General features: G+C 53.5%; 1 protein-coding gene across 1 annotated transcript; it reads right to left on the bottom strand.

The window, feature by feature from the left end:
• Positions 1-2,197: 2,197 nt before the first annotated feature.
• Positions 2,198-14,330, bottom strand: LOC121436229 (galectin 3 binding protein). The gene is made up of 6 exons (XM_041635989.1): positions 14,173-14,330; positions 11,379-11,452; positions 10,279-10,470; positions 9,985-10,116; positions 8,324-8,576; positions 2,198-3,578 (listed from the first exon to the last, which is right to left on the bottom strand). The coding sequence occupies exons 2-6, from the start codon at positions 11,428-11,430 to the stop codon at positions 2,474-2,476; spliced, it is 1,734 nt and encodes a 577-aa protein (XP_041491923.1). The 5' UTR covers positions 11,431-11,452; positions 14,173-14,330; the 3' UTR covers positions 2,198-2,473.
• Positions 14,331-18,618: the final 4,288 nt, after the last annotated feature.

Raw genomic sequence — 18,618 nt, 5'->3', positions numbered from 1 at the left:
TCATAACTGCTGGGACAGGGAGCCCGTTTTCTTTAACAATAGGTCTACCACAGTCCAGGACAGGCTCCACACTCGAGAGTATTGGGGAAACACAAATTGGACACAATGGGGGTGGGGAGAGAGAGAGAACAAAATTGTGTGTGGAGAAAGAGATAGGAGTGGATCTGGGAGGGGATGGGCAGGGAATGAATGTGATCAAATATATGAAATTCCCAAATAATTAAAGGAAAATGTTATTTTATAAATTACATTTGAGCCAGTTAGTGGTGCCCCAAACCTTTAATCCTCAGGAGGCAGAGGCAGGTGAAGCTCTGAGTTCAAGTCCAGCCTGGTCTACAGAGTGAGTTCCAGGACAGCCAGTGCTATAGAGAAATCTTGCCACACAAAACCAAACCAAGCCAAACCAAAATCAAACAGAAGAAACTGCATTTGATTTTTTCGTGTGCATGCATACACGCTTTCTTGCCCTTCATCATCTGGGGCCTGCGGAGGGGATTGAACTCAGGACATCAGGCTGGGCTGCAAACCCCTTTACCCACTGAGCCATCTTTCAAGTCTTGTTTGTTCTCTTTTAACTCTTATTTGTCTTTATACTATGTCATTGTCCTACTTAGAGTTTCTGTTGCTGTGAGGAAACAGCACGACCAAAGCGACGTGCTAAAGAAAGGATTGATTGGTTCACGCTTCCACATCGTAGTTCATCGCTGAGTACAGTCAGGGCAGAAGCTCAAACAGGGCAGGAACCTGGAGGCAGGAGCTGCTACCGAAGCCATGGAGGGGAGCTGCTAACTGGCTTGCTCCCCATGGCTTGCTTGAGTTGTTTTCTTATAGAACTTGGAATTGTTGGGAGAATGTTTGTTTACACTGTGTGATGATGTGTTGCTGTAATTGGTTTAATAAAGAGCTGACTAGCCGGTAGCTAGGCAGGAAAGACTAGGCAGGACTTTAGGGGGAGGGGGGGAAGAGGAATCTAGGTGCACAAGGGAGATACCAGCAAGACACAGAGAGAATTGGACATACAGAATGGAAGAAAGGTAAAAAGTCACATGGTTGTCATGGTCCGGTGGCAGCCTGGACCCTAAATTATTTCAGTCACGGTGGCGAAGGGACGCCAGAACGGCTGAAGTTAACAAGTGTGGACGGCAGGAAGTGCCGGTGAGGACCCGAGTGATGGGACTCACTGGAGGGGAACATAAGTCAGACAATGCTGCCAGGGTGCTCGGCGAGGTTTGCACAGTTCCGTTTCTGTTGCTCTGACAAAAGGACAGCTCAGAGGAGAAAGGGCTCATTTTAGTCCACAGTTCTTCATCATGAGGACATTCAGCAGGAACACGCAGCTGGTCACCTCAGAAATGAACGCATGCATGCTCGCTTGCTGACTTGCTCAGTTTCCTCATTCCCATATACTGGTAAGGACCCCTTTACCTAGGGAATGGTGCTGCCCACAGTGGGCTGGGTCTTCCCACAATCATTAATTCACAGACATGCACACAAGTCAACCCAATGCAGGCAATCCATCATTGAGACTCTCTTTCCTTATGTTTCTAGGTTGTGTAAAGTTGGGTAACCTCTGCTTTCACAAGTGGGACACACATGTGCACGTGCACACACGCACGCACACACACATTCTTGTTGGTTATAAAGGAGTTAGGGGAGACATCACAGTCCAGGACCCAAAGGCGACACTCTCCCAGGATGCCCACCCCTACAGCATCTAAGGATGATCCAGGGCCCCAGCACGCAGTATCCCCCTCCTGCCTGACCCCTGATTCTGGCCATCTTCTGTTCAGGCACCTGCTGATGCTTGTCCATCCTTACGGTCTTTGTCCCTCTGCCCTGGCACGGGTTCAAGGGCTTCTGGAGGCACTGTTGGTCACCACGCCTCTTCCTTCTCCCTGCCCGTGCCCTCCTCTGTCTCCCACCATTGTTCTTTAGCTGCGTCCCAGCCTGGCAGTCTCTTCTCACAGATGCCCCTGTTCTCAGCCAGGTCAGCACAGCTCACCAGCTTGATACCCATGGCTGCATCCACCCTGTTCCTCTGTGACGATCCCGGGCCAGGGCTTGGCTGTTTGTTTTTTGTTGTCAACCTCCCCGACTGGCTCACACTCTCATTCCCCATCCCCCAGAAGCCAGCACCCCTGCCCTCCAAATGCCGGAAGAAGCCAGCAACACCTACTGCATGAATGAACCAGCATCATGAGATGCACATGTGACTTTAATGATTTCTGATTAGTGACAGTGACGGACTGAGCTGCTGCAGTGGGCATCAGAAATCCCGCAGGACCTCACAGAACATGTTTGTACCTGCAACGGGAGCTTCAGGGGCTCAGCTCTGGAGCAAGTGCTGCCTGAAATCTAGTAAAAATTTAAAGCTCATAGAGTGGAAACTGGGGAAGATCTGGTGGCGGGCTGCTGGAAGGGGCTACAAAGAAGAAGGAGGTTAAGGAGGGGACACATCATGGAGATGGACCACCTACTCCAAGTCAGTGGCATTAGTCAGGTAGAAGGGGCGAATGACCACACGGAAGCTGCTGAAGGCCCCTGAGGTGCAGGGAAAGAGGGAGGAGATCTTGGAACTATTGGTGTCCAGGGCACTGGGGATAGGGGCCTTGGAGCCTTCAAAGTTGGTGACATCCACTACACTGTACCCTCCACACAGCATCAGCACCTTGTTTTCGTAGCCAATGCTAGAATCAGAGTAGGCGGACTTGGTGAGGCCCATCACAGGGAGCTCGTCAAGGGTGCAAGAGAAGCCATAGTTCCAGCAGCTCTGGACAGTGGGGAGGTAGTAGGCTGACCAGGAGACCAGCCTGTCCCTGAAGAGAAAGCTGGGGTGCTGTGGGGTCTGGAAGGACTGGTAGGAGTTGTACTGGCCTCTTGAGCCATAACCGTATGAGTAGTATTGACCGTAGTTATACATTTGGACGTCCCATGACCTTGAGGATCGGGCTGTCACGAAGGCACTCCATGTTGAGGAGGTATAAAGCCGGGGCTTGTAGATGTCCTCGGTGAGGTTGAAGCCTCTGTACCTGATCAGCACTGAGAAAGGCACGGTGTGGAACTCCAGGGCCTGCATGATCTTCCTTTGGAACAGTGCCTGGTGACCCTGGTACAAGGACAGGTTGAACTGCAGCTCAAACAGCTCCTGGGGCAGCATCATAGGGAATCGGACCTTCTCCACCAGGCGCTCTACGTCCGCGTGGGAGATGCCACTCTCTCTGCTCCATTGATCCACTGCCTTCAGCAAGTCCAGCTCGCTAGACACAGCCAGCTCATTGTTGGAGAGGAGAGCCTGGAGCAAGGCGGTGGGAACGGTCAGCCAGGCCTCAGCCTGCGTCAGAGGGTCAAAGTTCCAGGCCAGGAACTGTACGCACAGTTCTTCCAGCACAGAGTCCCGGGTGGCCTGTGCATAGGCATAGAGGTCCAGGGGTGTGTGGAAACTGGGGTCCTGGGGGAGGAGGGTGGCGAAGAGCCGTCCGCAGTAGTCTCGAAGCTGTGTGGCCTCATAAGCTGAGGCTAGCTTGTGCAAGCACTTGACAGAGGACATGGTGACCTCGATTCTTCGGGTGTAAAAGTACCTGGGAGTGGGAGGTAGGTTAGGAGTCTGAAGCCTGCCCCGACCGACAGCAGGTGTGTTTTGGCCTGCTCTCCCACACAGCTACCTGTTACAGCTTCCCCGCTGACCTTACTCCAGGGTGCTCCCACTGGGGGGCTCTGTCCTCCGCAATCTCACACTGATAGCAACTTTAGGGTGTCAGGCCACGGGGTGGATGATTGTTGGCACGCACACTCACAGCCACTTCCTTTCTCATCTGTGAACGCCCTCCCCTGGGGGGCTTCCACCTGCATCCCCTGCTCTCTCTGATGTCACCGGGAGCCTTGGTCAGTAGAGGGCCAGGCATGGGTCCCTGCTGGGTTCCTGTGGTACCTCTCTCCCCCCAAGCATCTGCTCCCTGTCAGGTGACAATGGCTCCTTGGTCACCTTTTATCTGCTTCCCTGGGACTCTGAGCCATGCAAGGGTCTGAGTCCACCATGCCCAGAGTGACGTCCTCCCGCTTTGTGCACAAGTGTTCAAGTAGAGCTGAGGTCCCTGCCGTTGTCTTCACAGCACCCCAGAGGTTGTGAGGGCCACTTTTTCCTCCGGACTGACCCCTCACACACAGCCTGAGATAGACCCTTCATGAAATCATCTCATAAGGAGGACATGGGACAGAAGGTGCTGCCACCACTCTCCCCCTGCTGTTGAAGGAGGGAGGACCAGGAAAAAGGATTCACACCAGTTTCTAATTCTTGTCCCACACCAGAGTGGTCCCTCGGGCTGCTGGCAGCTCTAAGTGCTACGGGAGGCTGAGATGTGTTCGGGTTCTTGTGAGTGTCTGTCTTCATGCCTCCCTCATGCCCACATGGCCCAGTCTTAGGTTCCGGAAATCAGAGTGGGTCTCCCAGCCCTGCCCATCCTTTCCAAGAAAAAAAAATCACATATCCAGAGAGGGGAAAAACCCAATGCTAGCAGCAAGAAGTGGCTTGAGGGACTGCAGGAGGAGCCTAGGGGACTCCTGTGTCTCCTGCGACTGAGCCCAGGTGTGTGTGTGTGACTTCAGAGGGAAGCCGGGGGGGGGGGGGGGGGGGGGGGATGGGAGAGGAAGAGAGAGAGAGAGAGAGAGAGAGAGAACAAGAGCCCAGACCCCAGGCCACAGCTGGGGCGAGGGGGGGAGCAGGAAGGCAGAGATGGCATCTGCTCCACCCTCCACTGTGTCTTAGACACAGAATTCACCAGGAAGACACAGGATCCCTGCCAGGTTTGCATACTAGGCTGGGAGCCAATGGTCCTAATCTGGGTTTAATCGCCAGTATTGTTCTCATAAATGTCACGTTCTGTTATATAAAGCCTCGTGTCATAAGGACAAGAGAGAATCCTTTTTAATAAACGCTCTGTTTCAAAGTCCTAGGTGGAGACCCTGCGTGATCTTGGCAGTGCAGCAGAGAGGGTGCAGAGAAGGGTTGTGGCAGAGGCCGGGGACGGATGTGGACGCCCCGACAGGAGCCAGGGGTAGTCTGTAGACTCCCCAGAGGAGCGCACTTTTCCTCCTCCCTTCACAGACAGTTCTGAAGTCACTGCTTCCTGCTATGGGAAGGGAAGAGTCTTAGCTGAAGCTGGCAAGATGGCTCAGCAGCCAGTCGATCGCTACCAAGTCTGATGACCTGAGCTGATCCCCAGAACCCACGTGGTGGAGGGAGAGAAACTACTCTGACGTCCACATATGCCCTGTGGGGCCCACACAAATAAGCACACAAGAACCTAGGTATGTGTGTATGTGTTTGTACATGTGTGTGTAGGTGTGTGCATGTAGGTGTGTGTATGTGCGTGTGCATAGGGGTATGTGTGTGGCTTCTTTTTTTAAAGATTTATTTATTTATTTATTATGTACACAGTGTTCAGCCTCCATGCCTGCAGGCCAGAAGAGGGCACCAGATCTCATTACAGATGGTTGTGAGCCACCATGTGGTTGCTGGGAATTGAACTCAGGACCTTTGGAAGAGCAATCAGTGCTCTTAATCTCTGAGCCATCTCTCCAGCCCTTCCCCCCACCTTTTTTAAAGATTTATTTATTTTACACGAGAGATATCTGCATGTACGCCTTTATGCCAGAAGAGGGCATCAGATACCACTAGAGATGCCTGTGAGCAAACATCCAGTTTCTGAGAATCAAACTCATGACCTCTGGAAGATCAGTCAGTACTCTTAACTGCTGAGCCATCTCTCCAGCCCGTGTGTGACTTCTAACCCGCCTAAGATACATGACAGAGAGAGGAGAGGGATTACGAGTGCGTCTTACTTGCACTGTCTGCGCCTTCCTAACGGCCCAGGCAGAAAGCCTTTCTAGCCTTGCTGTAGATCTATGCTGCCCAGTGCCCTCCCAGGTGGCTCACAGAGAAGCTCCAGGTCTGGTACTCCATGTTAAGTCATAACTTCAGAATATTAAAAAAAAAAAAATTCTCCATGACTGTTTGGAGAGAGCATTTAGAGCTGCATGGTGAAAATGCACGTATCTGTGTGCGCTGGATGTGGGTGAGAACACATGTGTGCACACTAGTTCAGTGTGCAGGGATGCTTGCACACTAGAGTGCAGTGGTGGTCTGAATCAGAAAGGCCCCCATAGGCCATGCTTGGTCACTGGGGAGCAACACTGCCAGGAAGGATGGGAAGGGCTGTGAGGTGTGGCCTTGCTGGAGAGGCTGTGTTATTGGGGTGGGCGGAGAGGTTGAAAAGCCCATGAGGCCCAGTCTCTCTCCGCCTGTGGATTGGATGTAAGGCTCTCAGCTACTCTTCCAGCAACGGCCTGCACGCGTCCATGCTCCACACCCACCACCACGATGACAACGGACTAAAGCTCCGGAGCTGCAAGCAAGCCCTTGGTTAGTTACATGCTTTTATCTGAAGAGTCGCCTTGGTCATGGTGTCTCTTCACAGCAAAAGAACACTGACTAAGACGAACAGACAAACAGGCACACAGAAAGGCGAGGCTCAGATGCATGAGCATGTGTTTCTACAAGTGCAGGATGCATTTGGACGCATACGTGCATGTGTGCGCACACGCGCACGTGCAAAGGCAGTTGAGTATTCAGACGTACGAACGTGCGAGTGCAGGGAGCATCTGGGTGTGACTGTGTTCACACAAGTGCAGCAAGCATTCAGATGTGTGTCCATGTGACTGCAGGTGGATGGGAGAGTTTGCTGCTGCTTGTGTTGATAGCCACGGCTATCTGTGTCCATGTGACTGCAGGTGGATGGGAGAGTTTGCTGCTGCTTGTTGCTGTCCCTCTGTTTAATGGTTGATAGCCACGGCTATCTGTGTCCATGTGACTGCAGGTGGATGGGAGAGTTTGCTGCTGCTTGTGTTGATAGCCACGGCTATCTGTGTCCATGTGACTGCAGGTGGATGGGAGAGTTTGCTGCTGCTTGTTGCTGTCCCTCTGTTTAATGGTTGATAGCCACGGCTATCTGTGTCCATGTGACTGCAGGTGGATGGGAGAGTTTGCTGCTGCTTGTTGCTGTCCCTCTGTTTAATGGTTGATAGCCACGGCTATCTGTGTCCATGTGACTGCAGGTGGATGGGAGAGTTTGCTGCTGCTTGTTGCTGTCCCTCTGTTTAATGGTTGATAGCCACGGCTATCTGTGTCCATGTGACTGCAGGTGGATGGGAGAGTTTGCTGCTGCTTGTTGCTGTCCCTCTGTTTAATGGTTGATAGCCACGGCTATCTGTGTCCATGTGACTGCAGGTGGATGGGAGAGTTTGCTGCTGCTTGTTGCTGTCCCTCTGTTTAATGGTTGATAGCCACGGCTATCTGTGTCCATGTGACTGCAGGTGGATGGGAGAGTTTGCTGCTGCTTGTTGCTGTCCCTCTGTTTAATGGTTGATAGCCACGGCTATCTGTGTCCATGTGACTGCAGGTGGATGGGAGAGTTTGCTGCTGCTTGTTGCTGTCCCTCTGTTTAATGGTTGATAGCCACGGCTATCTGTGTCCATGTGACTGCAGGTGGATGGGAGAGTTTGCTGCTGCTTGTTGCTGTCCCTCTTTTTAATGGTTGATAGCCACGGCTATCTGTGTCCATGTGACTGCAGGTAGATGGGAGAGTTTGCTACTGCTTGTTGCTGTCCCTCTTTTTAATGGTTGATAGCCACGGCTATCCTAGCCAGCAACTGCAACTCCACTGCTACCAGCAGCGGTTAGCCTGCAAGAGCCACAGCCTGAGGGTATTCCCTCAGCACCAACTCCTTCGAAGCTACAAAGGGAACTTATCTAAATCTCTGTCCCTCTACAGAACTAAAGATCCAAGGGTTGAGGTAGAATCCTGCTTCCCAGAGAAGCGGAATAGCAAGCAGCTCACCTAGCTCATCTTCTTACTGCTTGTACTTCTCACCCCGCCTTAGAAACCCTTCTCCACCTGGTTCCTCCTATAACTTCCTGTCAGCTAGTTACCGACGCAGCCTCCTGACCGCAGGTGAATTTTACTTAACCAAACACATCTTTGCATCATTAAACAAATGTTCCAGAGCACAAACAAAAGCAACACACCTTAAGATAATATTCTACAACAGTTTGCCTGCGAGTACAGCTGTGTGCAGTGGGAAGAAGCATGCACATGGCTGCATGGCTGTGTGATGTGCAGGTACATGTGTATGGGTGTTGCATGAGCACATGATCAGATGTGCAGGGCCCATCCACTTACCTTGCTGCCCCACCCTAGCACAGTGGACGCTCCAGCGACTAGGAGGACCGTGCAGCCCAAGCACTACCGGAGCTGAAGGCGTGGCTTACCTGAGGAAGTCTCTGACCACAGGCATGCACTCCGCATCCACTCTCATGAGGACACTTCTGCCCACCGCCTGCTGCAGGGCCTGGGCCTCCGGGTTGGTGTTCAGGATCAGCTTGTGGACACAGAGGGTCAGATCTCCATGCCCCTGCCCTGTCACCTGGATGAACAGGTCGCAGTCCTGCTGACTGTCAAAGATCCGGCCCAGCGCATCTGGGAGATCTCCAGAGAGGTCCAGGACGTGGACACTACTGGTTTCTGGGAGAGGCAGAGGGAGTTGCTGTGTGAGGCTTTGGGCTCTGTAAACCATTTTCTCTGACTCAAAGCTGCATTTGACCCTTGGGAGTCATGTTCTTCATCTGTGCCAGCCATCCTGGTACCTGGCTTTGCTCAGAAGGGAAAATGCAGGATGGAACAGGCCGTGAGGAAGGGTGCAGCTGCCCTCTAAACCTCATGAAACAGGAGCAGGCCCTCCTGGCCTCTCTGGCCACGTGTGGCCCTGTGCCCTGATACACCCAGAGGCTGCTCCCTGGACCCCACTCAGGCACTGTGTTTGGTTTGTGGCGAGGGCTCTGGAGGCTGAATGGGAACGGCTCCCACAGGTTCATATATTTGAATGCTTGTCACAGGGAAGTGGCATTGTTTGAAAGGATGAGAAGGGCTGTGAAGTGCGGCCTTGCTGGAGGAGCTGTGTTAGTAGGAGTGGGCTTTGAGGTTTCAGAGGGAGAGGGATGGAGCATTAAGTCTATCTCCTACACCCAGTGAACAGCCTGAGAAGTCAGGGTTCCATGGTAATCTCACACTAGAACTTGGGCCTCCCTATTCCCGAGGAGACAAGTCCTTGAGGGGCTATGGCATGCCTCTGGGCACCCCCACTTTTCCCTGCCTCCCAAGGCCTAATCCAGAACCACACGGAACATCACTGGTTGTCTAGGAGGGTTGGCTTGATTTTTATGTTTAGATTGGGTGGGCTGGCTCCTCGGTATCTCCTCTCACTGTGGACCCTAGCGTCCACCTCCATCTTCCTGTCCACATTGTTCCCCAGCCGGAGGGGCCTCCTGTCCTCCCAGAACCCTGCACAGCTTAGTCTACTCAAGAGGCCCCTCCAGTCTGAGCCTTCCACCCCTGATCAAATTCTCCCATGTTTGTCTGACCTTGTGGGAATCAATACCCTTGTGCCTCAGTTCCCAAACTCGGGACAGAGGGGAGTCTCCAGGAACCCCACGGGCTAGCCCAGGAAGAAAAGCTCCCACTGAGTCTCAGACACAGGAGGTGAAGAGCTGGAATGGGGTCAGAGTTCGGCAGGTAGGGCTCTGGGCACCTGTGTCCTTGACCCCAGCCAATCAGAACTGCTACAACCTGTGCCCAGGGAACTAGGCAACGCAACAGAACACGTAATAACCCTAAGACCCTGTGCCTTAGAGAGCCAACACCCTCACACAGGTGTCATCCATAAATGGGATATAGTCCCTGACCCATAACCCACTGCCCCGCTACAGAAGCTTCCTTAACACAGGAAACACAATGGGCTCTCCTGGAGGAAGTGAACTTGTCATAGATCCCAGCCACACCCAGGGCACCACTCTCAATGTCTGCGTACACAGGGGGAGGGGCACGGGCATAACCCTTGCTTCACCAAGGTGCTGGGTGGGCAAGGGCGGCTCACCGTTAGAGCAGATGACACCTGCATCCTTCTCATGCCCGCAGCGGCTCTTCAGCCAACCCAGGGAGCTGCAGTTGGCCAATGAGGGCTCTGTCCCTGTGCACTCCACCTCGTCCAGCATGACGGGTCCCCTTCCTGTGGGCACAAGAGGAAGTCAGGGGCCACACTGGAGGAGGAGCTGGACCCTTGGTGGAGAGTAGCTCCTGCAACAGTGCTGCTCACTGGCACAGCGGGGATGTTTGAGGGGCATTACTAAGCGACCTCAGCTTTTCGGGGGGTTGTCATAGCAGCCCACACCTGGCCCAAAGGCAGCTCTGCCCAGCGCCCGAGTGGCGTTCTCATAGCCCAGGGCTCGGCAGACGACGTTGGCATCTAAAATGTTCCAGAGGTTGTCGCACACTGTCCCCCACTGGCCTCTGTAGAAGATCTCCACGCGGCCCTCGTTGGCTGAGGCCCCGTTAACCAGACGCATGTCTCCATCTTCTGTACCTGTTGGGAAAGTGGGGGTCAGCTGGGAGGAGGGTTGGCCTGTTTTGGTGCCCATCCCCATGACCTCGATGCTCTGGGCTGTCCTATTGGGTGAAGGTTACCCCAACTAGGGTGCAGTGGGGTTGCTCTTGAAACACTTCAGAGCCCCCCCTCCATGTGCGAAACGCTATCCACTGAGGAGCCGAGAACGCTCTCTGAGGACCCCATGGAGGCCACGGCCTTTCGGTTTCTCAGCTTTGGGCCTTTTGCTCTAAGAGAGCACCTTGGCTCTCCATCCTGTAGAGTGGGTGGAGGTGGTGACCCATGGGAAGGCCTGGGAGAGGAAGAGGCCTCTTGCTGGCTCTCTGGAATGCTGGCCTGAGGGGACAGGTGGCCCCTAGACACAGGCAGAGAGCAGATGCCCCTTGTCCCTGCAGTGTTGGTCTAAAGCAGACAACCTGAGCCAGAGAGAGTCTGTAATCTGGCAAGGCAGTCAAGGGGCTCCCATCTCTGCCAATGCTCAGAGGGTCAGCAAGTAGCTGGGTGCTTGAATTTGGGGCTCATTCATGCTAAAGAGGGCATTCAGCTGAGGGTGCAGGATGACTGCCCCCGGGGCTCTCTGAATTCTAACCTGTGTCCCAAGGCCACCCACTCCAGGACAGCACAGGCTCGGCACCCCCTCCTTGGCCACAGTTGAGATTCCCTCAGTGAACAGTTGAGTTTCACCTGAGTGGCCCCCGGGCCCAGGGGAACCCCAGCCACACACCGCCATCATTTGGGATTGACTGGGGATCCACATGGAGAGACTTCCGAGACGTGGCACCTCGTAGGATGACACCTGGGTTTTCTGTGAGGAGGTGACCCACAGGGCAAGGTGGAGCAGCCTTGAAGACTTCTGTTTTGGGCATTTGCCAGCAGGCATGACTCACCTTGAGTCCCTGGAACCAGCAACCACACAGAGAGGAGCCATAGGAGAGCCATGGCCTGGTCTAGAAGCCCAACCCTGCAGCAGAAGGGACAGCACAATGAGTCACTGATGTGGGATCCCCTCTGTGTGTTGTGAATATCATTGGTTAATAAGGAAACTGCTTTGGGCCTATAGCAGAGCTATAGGGGAACAGAGCTGGGGGGGGGGGGGATAACTGAATGTTGGGAGAGAGGAGGCAGAGTCAGAGAGAAGCCATGTAGCCCCACGGGAGACAGACGCTGGAACTTTACCCAGTAAGCCACTGCCACGTGGCAATACACAGATTAATGGAGATGGGTTAAACTAATATGTAAGAGTTAGCCAATAAGAAGATAGAGCTAAGGGGCCAAACAGTGATTTAATTAATACAGTTTCTGTGTGGTTATTTCCGGTCTGAGCTACTGAGCAGCTGGGAACCAAGAAGCCTGTTTCAACAGCAGACCAGCAGTCCCACGGTCTCGTCAGCCCTGCTGGTGGAGGACAGGGCAGCTTTGTGGGTGGTCCCTCTTCTGCAGGGCTCATATGGCCACGTGTTGGCTCTCATACAGGCCTCTCACATGCTCTGGGGAACAATCTTCAGGTCAGTAAGAAGGTGGAACAGGTGGGTGAGAGCTCTGGGCAATGAGCACCCAGGAAACACAAGGGCTGTGTCTTGGGGATAGACAGGGTTTAAGCCTGCTAACAGTTGGCCTTAAGTGACAGAGACAGTGCAGAAGGGTCTGGGCCTCCATGGTGTGAAGTGGGGGTGAGTGGGAGATGTGAAGTGGGAGGTGGGTGGGAGGTCTAAAGTAAGGATGGATGGGAGGTGTGAAGTGGGGGTGGGTAAAATGTGTGAAATGGGGATGGGAGGGAGGTGTGAGGTGGGGATGAGTGGGAGGTGGGAGGTAGGGGTGGGTAGGGTGTGCAAAACGGGGATGGGTGGGAAGTATGAAGTGGGGATGAGTGTGAATTCGGGATGAGCGGGAGGTGTGAAGTGAGGATGAGTGGGAGGTAGGAGGTGGGGATGAGCAGAAGGTGTGAAGTGGGGATGAGTGGGAGGTGGGAGGTGTGAAGTGGGAATGAGTGGGAGGTGGGGATGAGCGGGAGGTGGGAGGTGTGAAGTGGGGATGAGTGGGAGGTGGGGATGAGTAGAAGGTGTGAAGTGGGGATGAGTGGGAGGTGGGAGGTGTGAAGTGGGGATGAGTGGGAGGTGGGGATGAGTAGAAGGTGTGAAGTGAGGATGAGTGGGAGGTGGGAGGTGTGAAGTGGGAATGAGTGGGAGGTGGGGATGAGCTGGAGGTGGGTAAAGGTCAACTCCCAAGAAGCTGCCAGCTCTAAGAAGCACGGCAGAGGAACTCAATATTAGGCTATGACTTAAGCTCTTGCCTGTCTGTGCTCTACCCAGGCACTGTCCCTCAGTCCCTGCAAGGATAGGGATGACCCACAGAGCAGGCAACACCCGCTCTACTCCCAGGCTTGGTTCTGGCTAGTGGGTGGTGCTGTTTTGAGTACCATCTACAGGGCAAGAGTTGGTAACCTCAAGTTGTTTCTTTGTTACTTAGACCAGAGGCCCAGGGACAGGCAAGAGAGATATCCCAGGACCAGCAGAAACACCAGGATTGCCCCTCACCCCCACGCCAGTCCCCCTCCCGCCACCCCACCAACCCTGTCCCTGACACTTCTGCACTAGATTAACATGAAGGACCTCTGGATCCCAGCCCACTTGTAGCCGTCCTGGCAGGGGTGAAGATGATCTCAAGAGACTTGTGCCCCGCCCACTTTGGCTATTAAATTACTGAAACAAGGCTCCCAAGGAGCTGGAATTTTCCGAGGCATCTCATGCTGAGTGCGGTGACAGCTTTACCAGGGGGTGCTTGTCTCCAGGATAGAGATTTACAGCCCATGCAACGACAAGGCCAGCCCAGTTATACACACCTGTAGCCCCCCATTTAAATCTAAACCTCATGTCAATACCCCAAGGGGCTTGAGGAGGAGGCCGATCTGTTCATCTTCTCAACATAGCCCCATGAGATAAAGCTCCTTTTTATGGTTTTCCCTATATTGTATCTTTAACTGGACTGCGGTAGATGGGTGGCTGAGCCTGGTTATCAAGGGAGCTGTCTGGGCATAGGCTCTGACCATTGCATCCTGTACCGCATCACTGGGTGGGAAACTTGGCCCTTGCTGCTGTGCACCCTCCCCGCCCCACTCAACAGGTTCCTGAAGCCAGCCATACAATAAACAAGACCCCAGAGCGGTAAGCCAGTTCACATCCCAAGTGAACTCGCTGAGGTGAGAGTCAAAGGATCCCAGATCGCACAGCTAGCGAGCTCTAGGTGGGGGTCTGCCCAGGGGTGCCCTGGGTTCCGGGAAACCTGAGTCCCACGGCAGACTACACCGGGTGCTCATTCTCTCCATTCATCATAAGCTGTGCAATAGGTTTGTGTGTGCTGAGTCAGGAACTCGATGCCTCGGGAACATTGCGGGTATGTAGATGAGGCTGTCCTCTGCCTGACTCCTTCATGTGGGAAGTTGGGACAAGTCTGCCTATGCTGGCTCATACAGTAGCTCTGCAGGTAGGCACAGCCCTGGGTGAGAGTCCACAGACCCAGGAGAGGGCCGAGGGCTCAATTCCAAGCCACTTCTCCCTTCAGCTGATGCTTGTTCAGCAAACAGCAGGCCCAACTGTACACCAGCCCTGCAGGTGGAGGAGGAGCACAATGGGTCCCGTGCTCAGTGGCCGGCTAGGGATCATGCCGTGTGGACTGGGGACTCACCTGGAAGTGAGAGACAGTAGTTACCCGTCTGTAGGGTCAGCTGCTGAAAGTGGTCCCGGAGCCTTCCTGCTGGCTGCAATCAGAAGACCGCTGTAGACTGTCTGCCTGAGAGAGGCACCACCATGCGGTTTTTCTCAGCGTTGTCTCAGGAAATGCTTTATAAACCTAGCCTGCTTTCGATTTCCAGAAAACACATGACAGAGGCCGCTCCTGGGGTTGGCTGCAGACAAGGCTAGCAGCCCTCTGCTTGTTCACTGCTCTGCTGGGGGGATGGCAGGCACCCAAGTGCCTTGTGGCTGAGCAGATAAAACAGCAATGCTCAGGCACCTAGGCTACGCTGTGTTTGACCAGCCAGATGCACGTCCAGGCAGGCACCCTGTGTGTGTGGGGGGGACAGCATGGAGGTGCTGGGAAGGTAATGCATGTGGGCTTGGGAGCAGAGGCTCAGGAACAGACTGTGTCTATGAGCATGGATGTGGGCTGCGCAATCCTTGCCTGGACCTGGGGAGGCGGGCTGTGCTCGTGCACAAAGCTACCGTGCTGGTGTGTGGACCAGAGTGCGTCACGCCTGAGGATCAGATATAGAGACAAAAAGCCAAAGGTAGAAAGCAAGGCTGGGATCTTGGGGTGGACTAGTGGTTAAGAGTATGACCTCTCCTTACATGGGACCTGAATTCAATTTCCAGCACCCATGTTGGTTGGCTCAGAACAGCCAGTAACTCAACTCCAGGGAGATCTGATACTTGTGGTCTCTGTGGGCACCCACACTCAAGCGTACACACACAATACACACATTTTTAAAAATTAAATCTTAGAAGGCTCCTATAATACCTAGTTTAAAGGGGAAAAATGGCTAATCAGGCATGGCGGCACCTACTTTTAATTGGGGGGCAGAGTTTGCATAGCAAGTGGGTAAGGGCACTTGCAGCCAGTCCTGGTGATATGAGTTTGATCCCTGGAACTCAGTGCAGGGGAAAACTGACTCCTGTAAGTCGTCTTCAGGTCTCTGCATGTGTACCATGGCATGTATGTCCACACATGTGGGCACAGATGGTAAATAAGTGTAAAAAGTTAAATAAAAATCAGAGAGGCCTGGGGAGACGGCTCAGAGGCTAAGAACACTTGTTGCTCTTGCAAAGGATCTAGGTTCAGGCCACAGCACCCACACGGTGGCTCACGACCACCCATAACTCCAGTTCTAAAGGACACAATGCCCTCTCCTGATCTCCATGACGCACCAGGCACACATGTGGGGCACATCTATACACGCTGACAAAAGCAACTGTACGCATAAAACACATTAAAATAAAACATTAAAAAGGCTAACTTCCCCAGACTTATGATAACGCTATGCAGTGGGGGCCTAATTCCTAACCACCCCTGCGCCTCACCCTTGCCTCTAGAGTTAGGACCTCAAGACACTGAGCTGTCCTGGTGAACTCTGCCCTAAGGATCTGTCACTGACGGCCCAGGAGGCAAGGCCAGGTGACTTCTAATTGGTATACAATCACCTGCTCCTTTTCAGCTGTATGATTCTTTTACAGTTCACTTGCTGTTTACTGTCCTCAGCGTCCTCTGTTTTCTAAGGTTCACTGATTTCACGTGTGTGCACATTTTGTCTGTATTTAGCACACCACGTGCGTCAGATGCCCTGGAACTGGAGCTAGAGATGATTGAGCTGTGGGTGCTGGGAATGGACTCAACAGCTGAGCGTTCTCTCCAGCGCCATCCCCAAGTGTTATTCTTTACTAAACCTTTTACACCAATTCTAAATCCTTTCATCCCTGTGCTCTGGGCTCTGTGACCCAGGCATGACAACAGGGAGGCCCCGAGACCTGGGAGCACCAAGCCCAGAGAGGAAGTGGTGAGCAGACATGCTGAGTTCCCAAACATGCCTGACAGTACTGTAGTCTCCTGAGGGCCCCGTGCGGCTGGGTATAGAACACCAACAGGGGCCGGCCAGAATTACCTGTGACAGACACTGATGTTCACATCAGTCTGTGGGAGAGAGGCACTGGTGTTTTGGAAACCCCAGGAAATTCTGGAAAGCACTTTGGATTTACCCCAAAGTTTTGAGCCCCAGAGCCCAGAGGTCAGAACTCAATGACTGGCTGAGATGCTGTTTCCAGGGTCTATGGAGTAGTCCTGGGAAAACCATGCAGAGAGCTATAAGCAGAGACAGGCCTGACCTTACAGAGATGTCCAAGCTTGATGAACTGGGGGCTAACTCGTGGCTTCTGTCACCTTGGATCAGACTGTGAAAAGGAGGAAGGGGTGCTGGCCTGTCTGATGCCTCCATTCCTGGTCAGCCCCATCAGACAGCGGGGGCCCAGAGCCCTATGCTTCCCATGGAGGGAAGGATGCTAGGTCACAGGGGTAGGGTCATCACAAGATGTGTGGTCTGCAGCAGGCCCAGCTGCTCTGTGGTCACTCCAAAGTCAAAGGATGGGTCTTGCATAGGTCCAGACATTGCAACACGGGGATTTCCAGGAGGCCAGGCTCCAGGAACTTGAGCTCCCCCCAGCAACTCCATGATGCATCCGGAGTCCCAGAGTAAATGTAGGGAAGAACAAGCTGAGGGGACAAGTGGCCCTGCTTCCAGTTCAGCTGCCCAGTGTGGGGACCCCTGGACCCTGAGTTCCCTGTGAACAACTTGTTTTCCTCTGCTCTGAGCAGCACACAGAGAGCTGGGGCGTGGCCAGAGCCCTATGTAAGCTTCCTTTGAACACAATAAGCTTGGCATTCTTGTATCAAGGATGACCCATGTTCCTCTGTCTGTGCGTGCGTTTTTAAGTCTTCAGCATAGTTCCCGGCCGCGTGCTGACCTGTAGCAGCCACAGGCGTAGTACCATATAGCGAGTAGTACAGATGTTGAGTTTTACAGCCCAGGGTCCCCCCCCCGCCCCCAAACTGTGATCATCTTTAACAGGGGCCTGGAGGTTACAATGGCCTCTTCGGGATAATGCCCTGAAGAGATTGGGGCACAGTGAGTGAATTCTAGCAGATCCCAAGTTCCCTCCCAATACTGTCTGCACAGTAAGAGACAAGAGCCTCAGCGCCAAGACAGCTGTCAATCACGGAGACCCTGGCAGAAGAGAAGCCTCCAAAAGAAATGCCCAATTCCCGGAAGACACGGGGCCTCCTGGCTTCTCGTTTCTTTTGCTTTGCATTTGTGGCCTCCCACGCCCAGCCTTGGAAGCCAGGCCCTACTTCTCCATTCTCTGGCCACAGAATAAACCCATGATTTTCTTTGCTTTTTAACACTAAATGGAAAATGGTCTCTTAAGGTAACAGGGTGAAGTATGACCAAACAGTCTTTGTTTAGGGGAATCTCTCGTGAAAAGGGGTGGTACACTGGTAACTTCCTCACTCCTTTGGTGTGCTCTTGGCCTCAGCCTGGGGACTTGTGTGCATCCTCGGAGGGACATGTCTCCACAAGCTCTGCGGTCATCTGTCAGCAAACTCTCCAGGCCTGGTGCCCTCACTCAAATGACCGGCATGTGAACATCATTTGTGTGCACGCTGGTCCCTGCAGCCCAGGGCAGTGGTTCCAGGATGACCTGCATAGAAGCTGGACGACAGGGAGGGCAAAGACAGATAGCCACATCCCTCCCTCTGCCAACCAGAAAACTGAGGTAGTGGATTGCAAGAAACTGTAATTTTCCCAGGGGCCTCACCTGAGGAAGGAAAAGCTGAGGCCTGGTGCCAGCCAGAGGAGACCCTTGTCTCCTGGAAGGCGTCCACATGGTCTGACCGGACAGTCCAGGAGCCAGGGCCAGACACAATGATGGGTCAGTGATGGGCAGGACCACACCATGACCAGGCGTAACTCTTGCCCTCTATTTAAACATAACTGTATGCCAGGAACCCGAAGATGGACTTGAAGAGCCACTGTCTGTCTGTCTCTTTCTCTCTCTCTGTGTGTGTGAGCCCAGGTGCCAAAGGGAGGCATATGAACATTAGAGAACAGGTATTGGCAATTAGTTCCAAGGGGCAATCTGTCAGGTTTGTATGGCAGGCACTGTCCACGCTGAGCTGCTTTACTGGCCCACACTGGGTCTTTTCCTTGTCTCTCTGCCCAAGGTGACCACACTGAGTAAACCCTTCTCTGCTATTCTCTGTGGAGGTTGGGACACCAAGTCTGGCTTGTGACTGCTGTGGTCCAGTCTCCAGCACTTCAGGATCTGTCCTGACTTCAGTAACAGACAGAGTGGGGAGATGTTGGAAGCTATTGGGGGCTGTGGACCCCTGGACCCTGAAGTCCCCTGTGAGCAGCTTGTTTTTCCTATGCTTGCAGCTGCTCTGAGCACAGGACCCTGATGGCAGGCTGGTGGGTCTGCAGCTGAAAGATTCCGAGAGCTGGGGCGTGGCCAGAGCCCTTTATAAGCTTCCCCTGAGCACAATAAACTTGGCATTCTTGTATCAAGAGTGACCCATGTTTCAAGT

The sequence above is a fragment of the Microtus oregoni genome, unplaced genomic scaffold, assembly GCF_018167655.1.
Source record: "Microtus oregoni isolate MIOR12 unplaced genomic scaffold, Mior012 000048F_ref0000485, whole genome shotgun sequence".
In the NCBI taxonomy this organism is placed as follows: domain Eukaryota; kingdom Metazoa; phylum Chordata; class Mammalia; order Rodentia; family Cricetidae; genus Microtus; species Microtus oregoni.
Note: the sequence above shows the minus strand (reverse complement) of the source record. Positions and strands in the feature narration are given on the sequence as shown.

What these genes read in the sequence shown, in the direction of transcription:
- LOC121436229 (XM_041635989.1), bottom strand. Translation starts at nt 11,430, where the DNA reads ATGGCTCTCCTATGGCTCCTCTCTGTGTGGTTGCTGGTTCCAGGGACT. An exon ending in GCTGGTTCCAGGGACTCAAG is followed by an intron (nt 10,471 to 11,378) that starts GTGAGTCATGCC and finishes CTTTCCCAACAG; the next exon opens with GTACAGAAGATGGAGACATG. An exon ending in AGGTGTCATCTGCTCTAACG is followed by an intron (nt 8,577 to 9,984) that starts GTGAGCCGCCCT and finishes TGCCTCTCCCAG; the next exon opens with AAACCAGTAGTGTCCACGTC.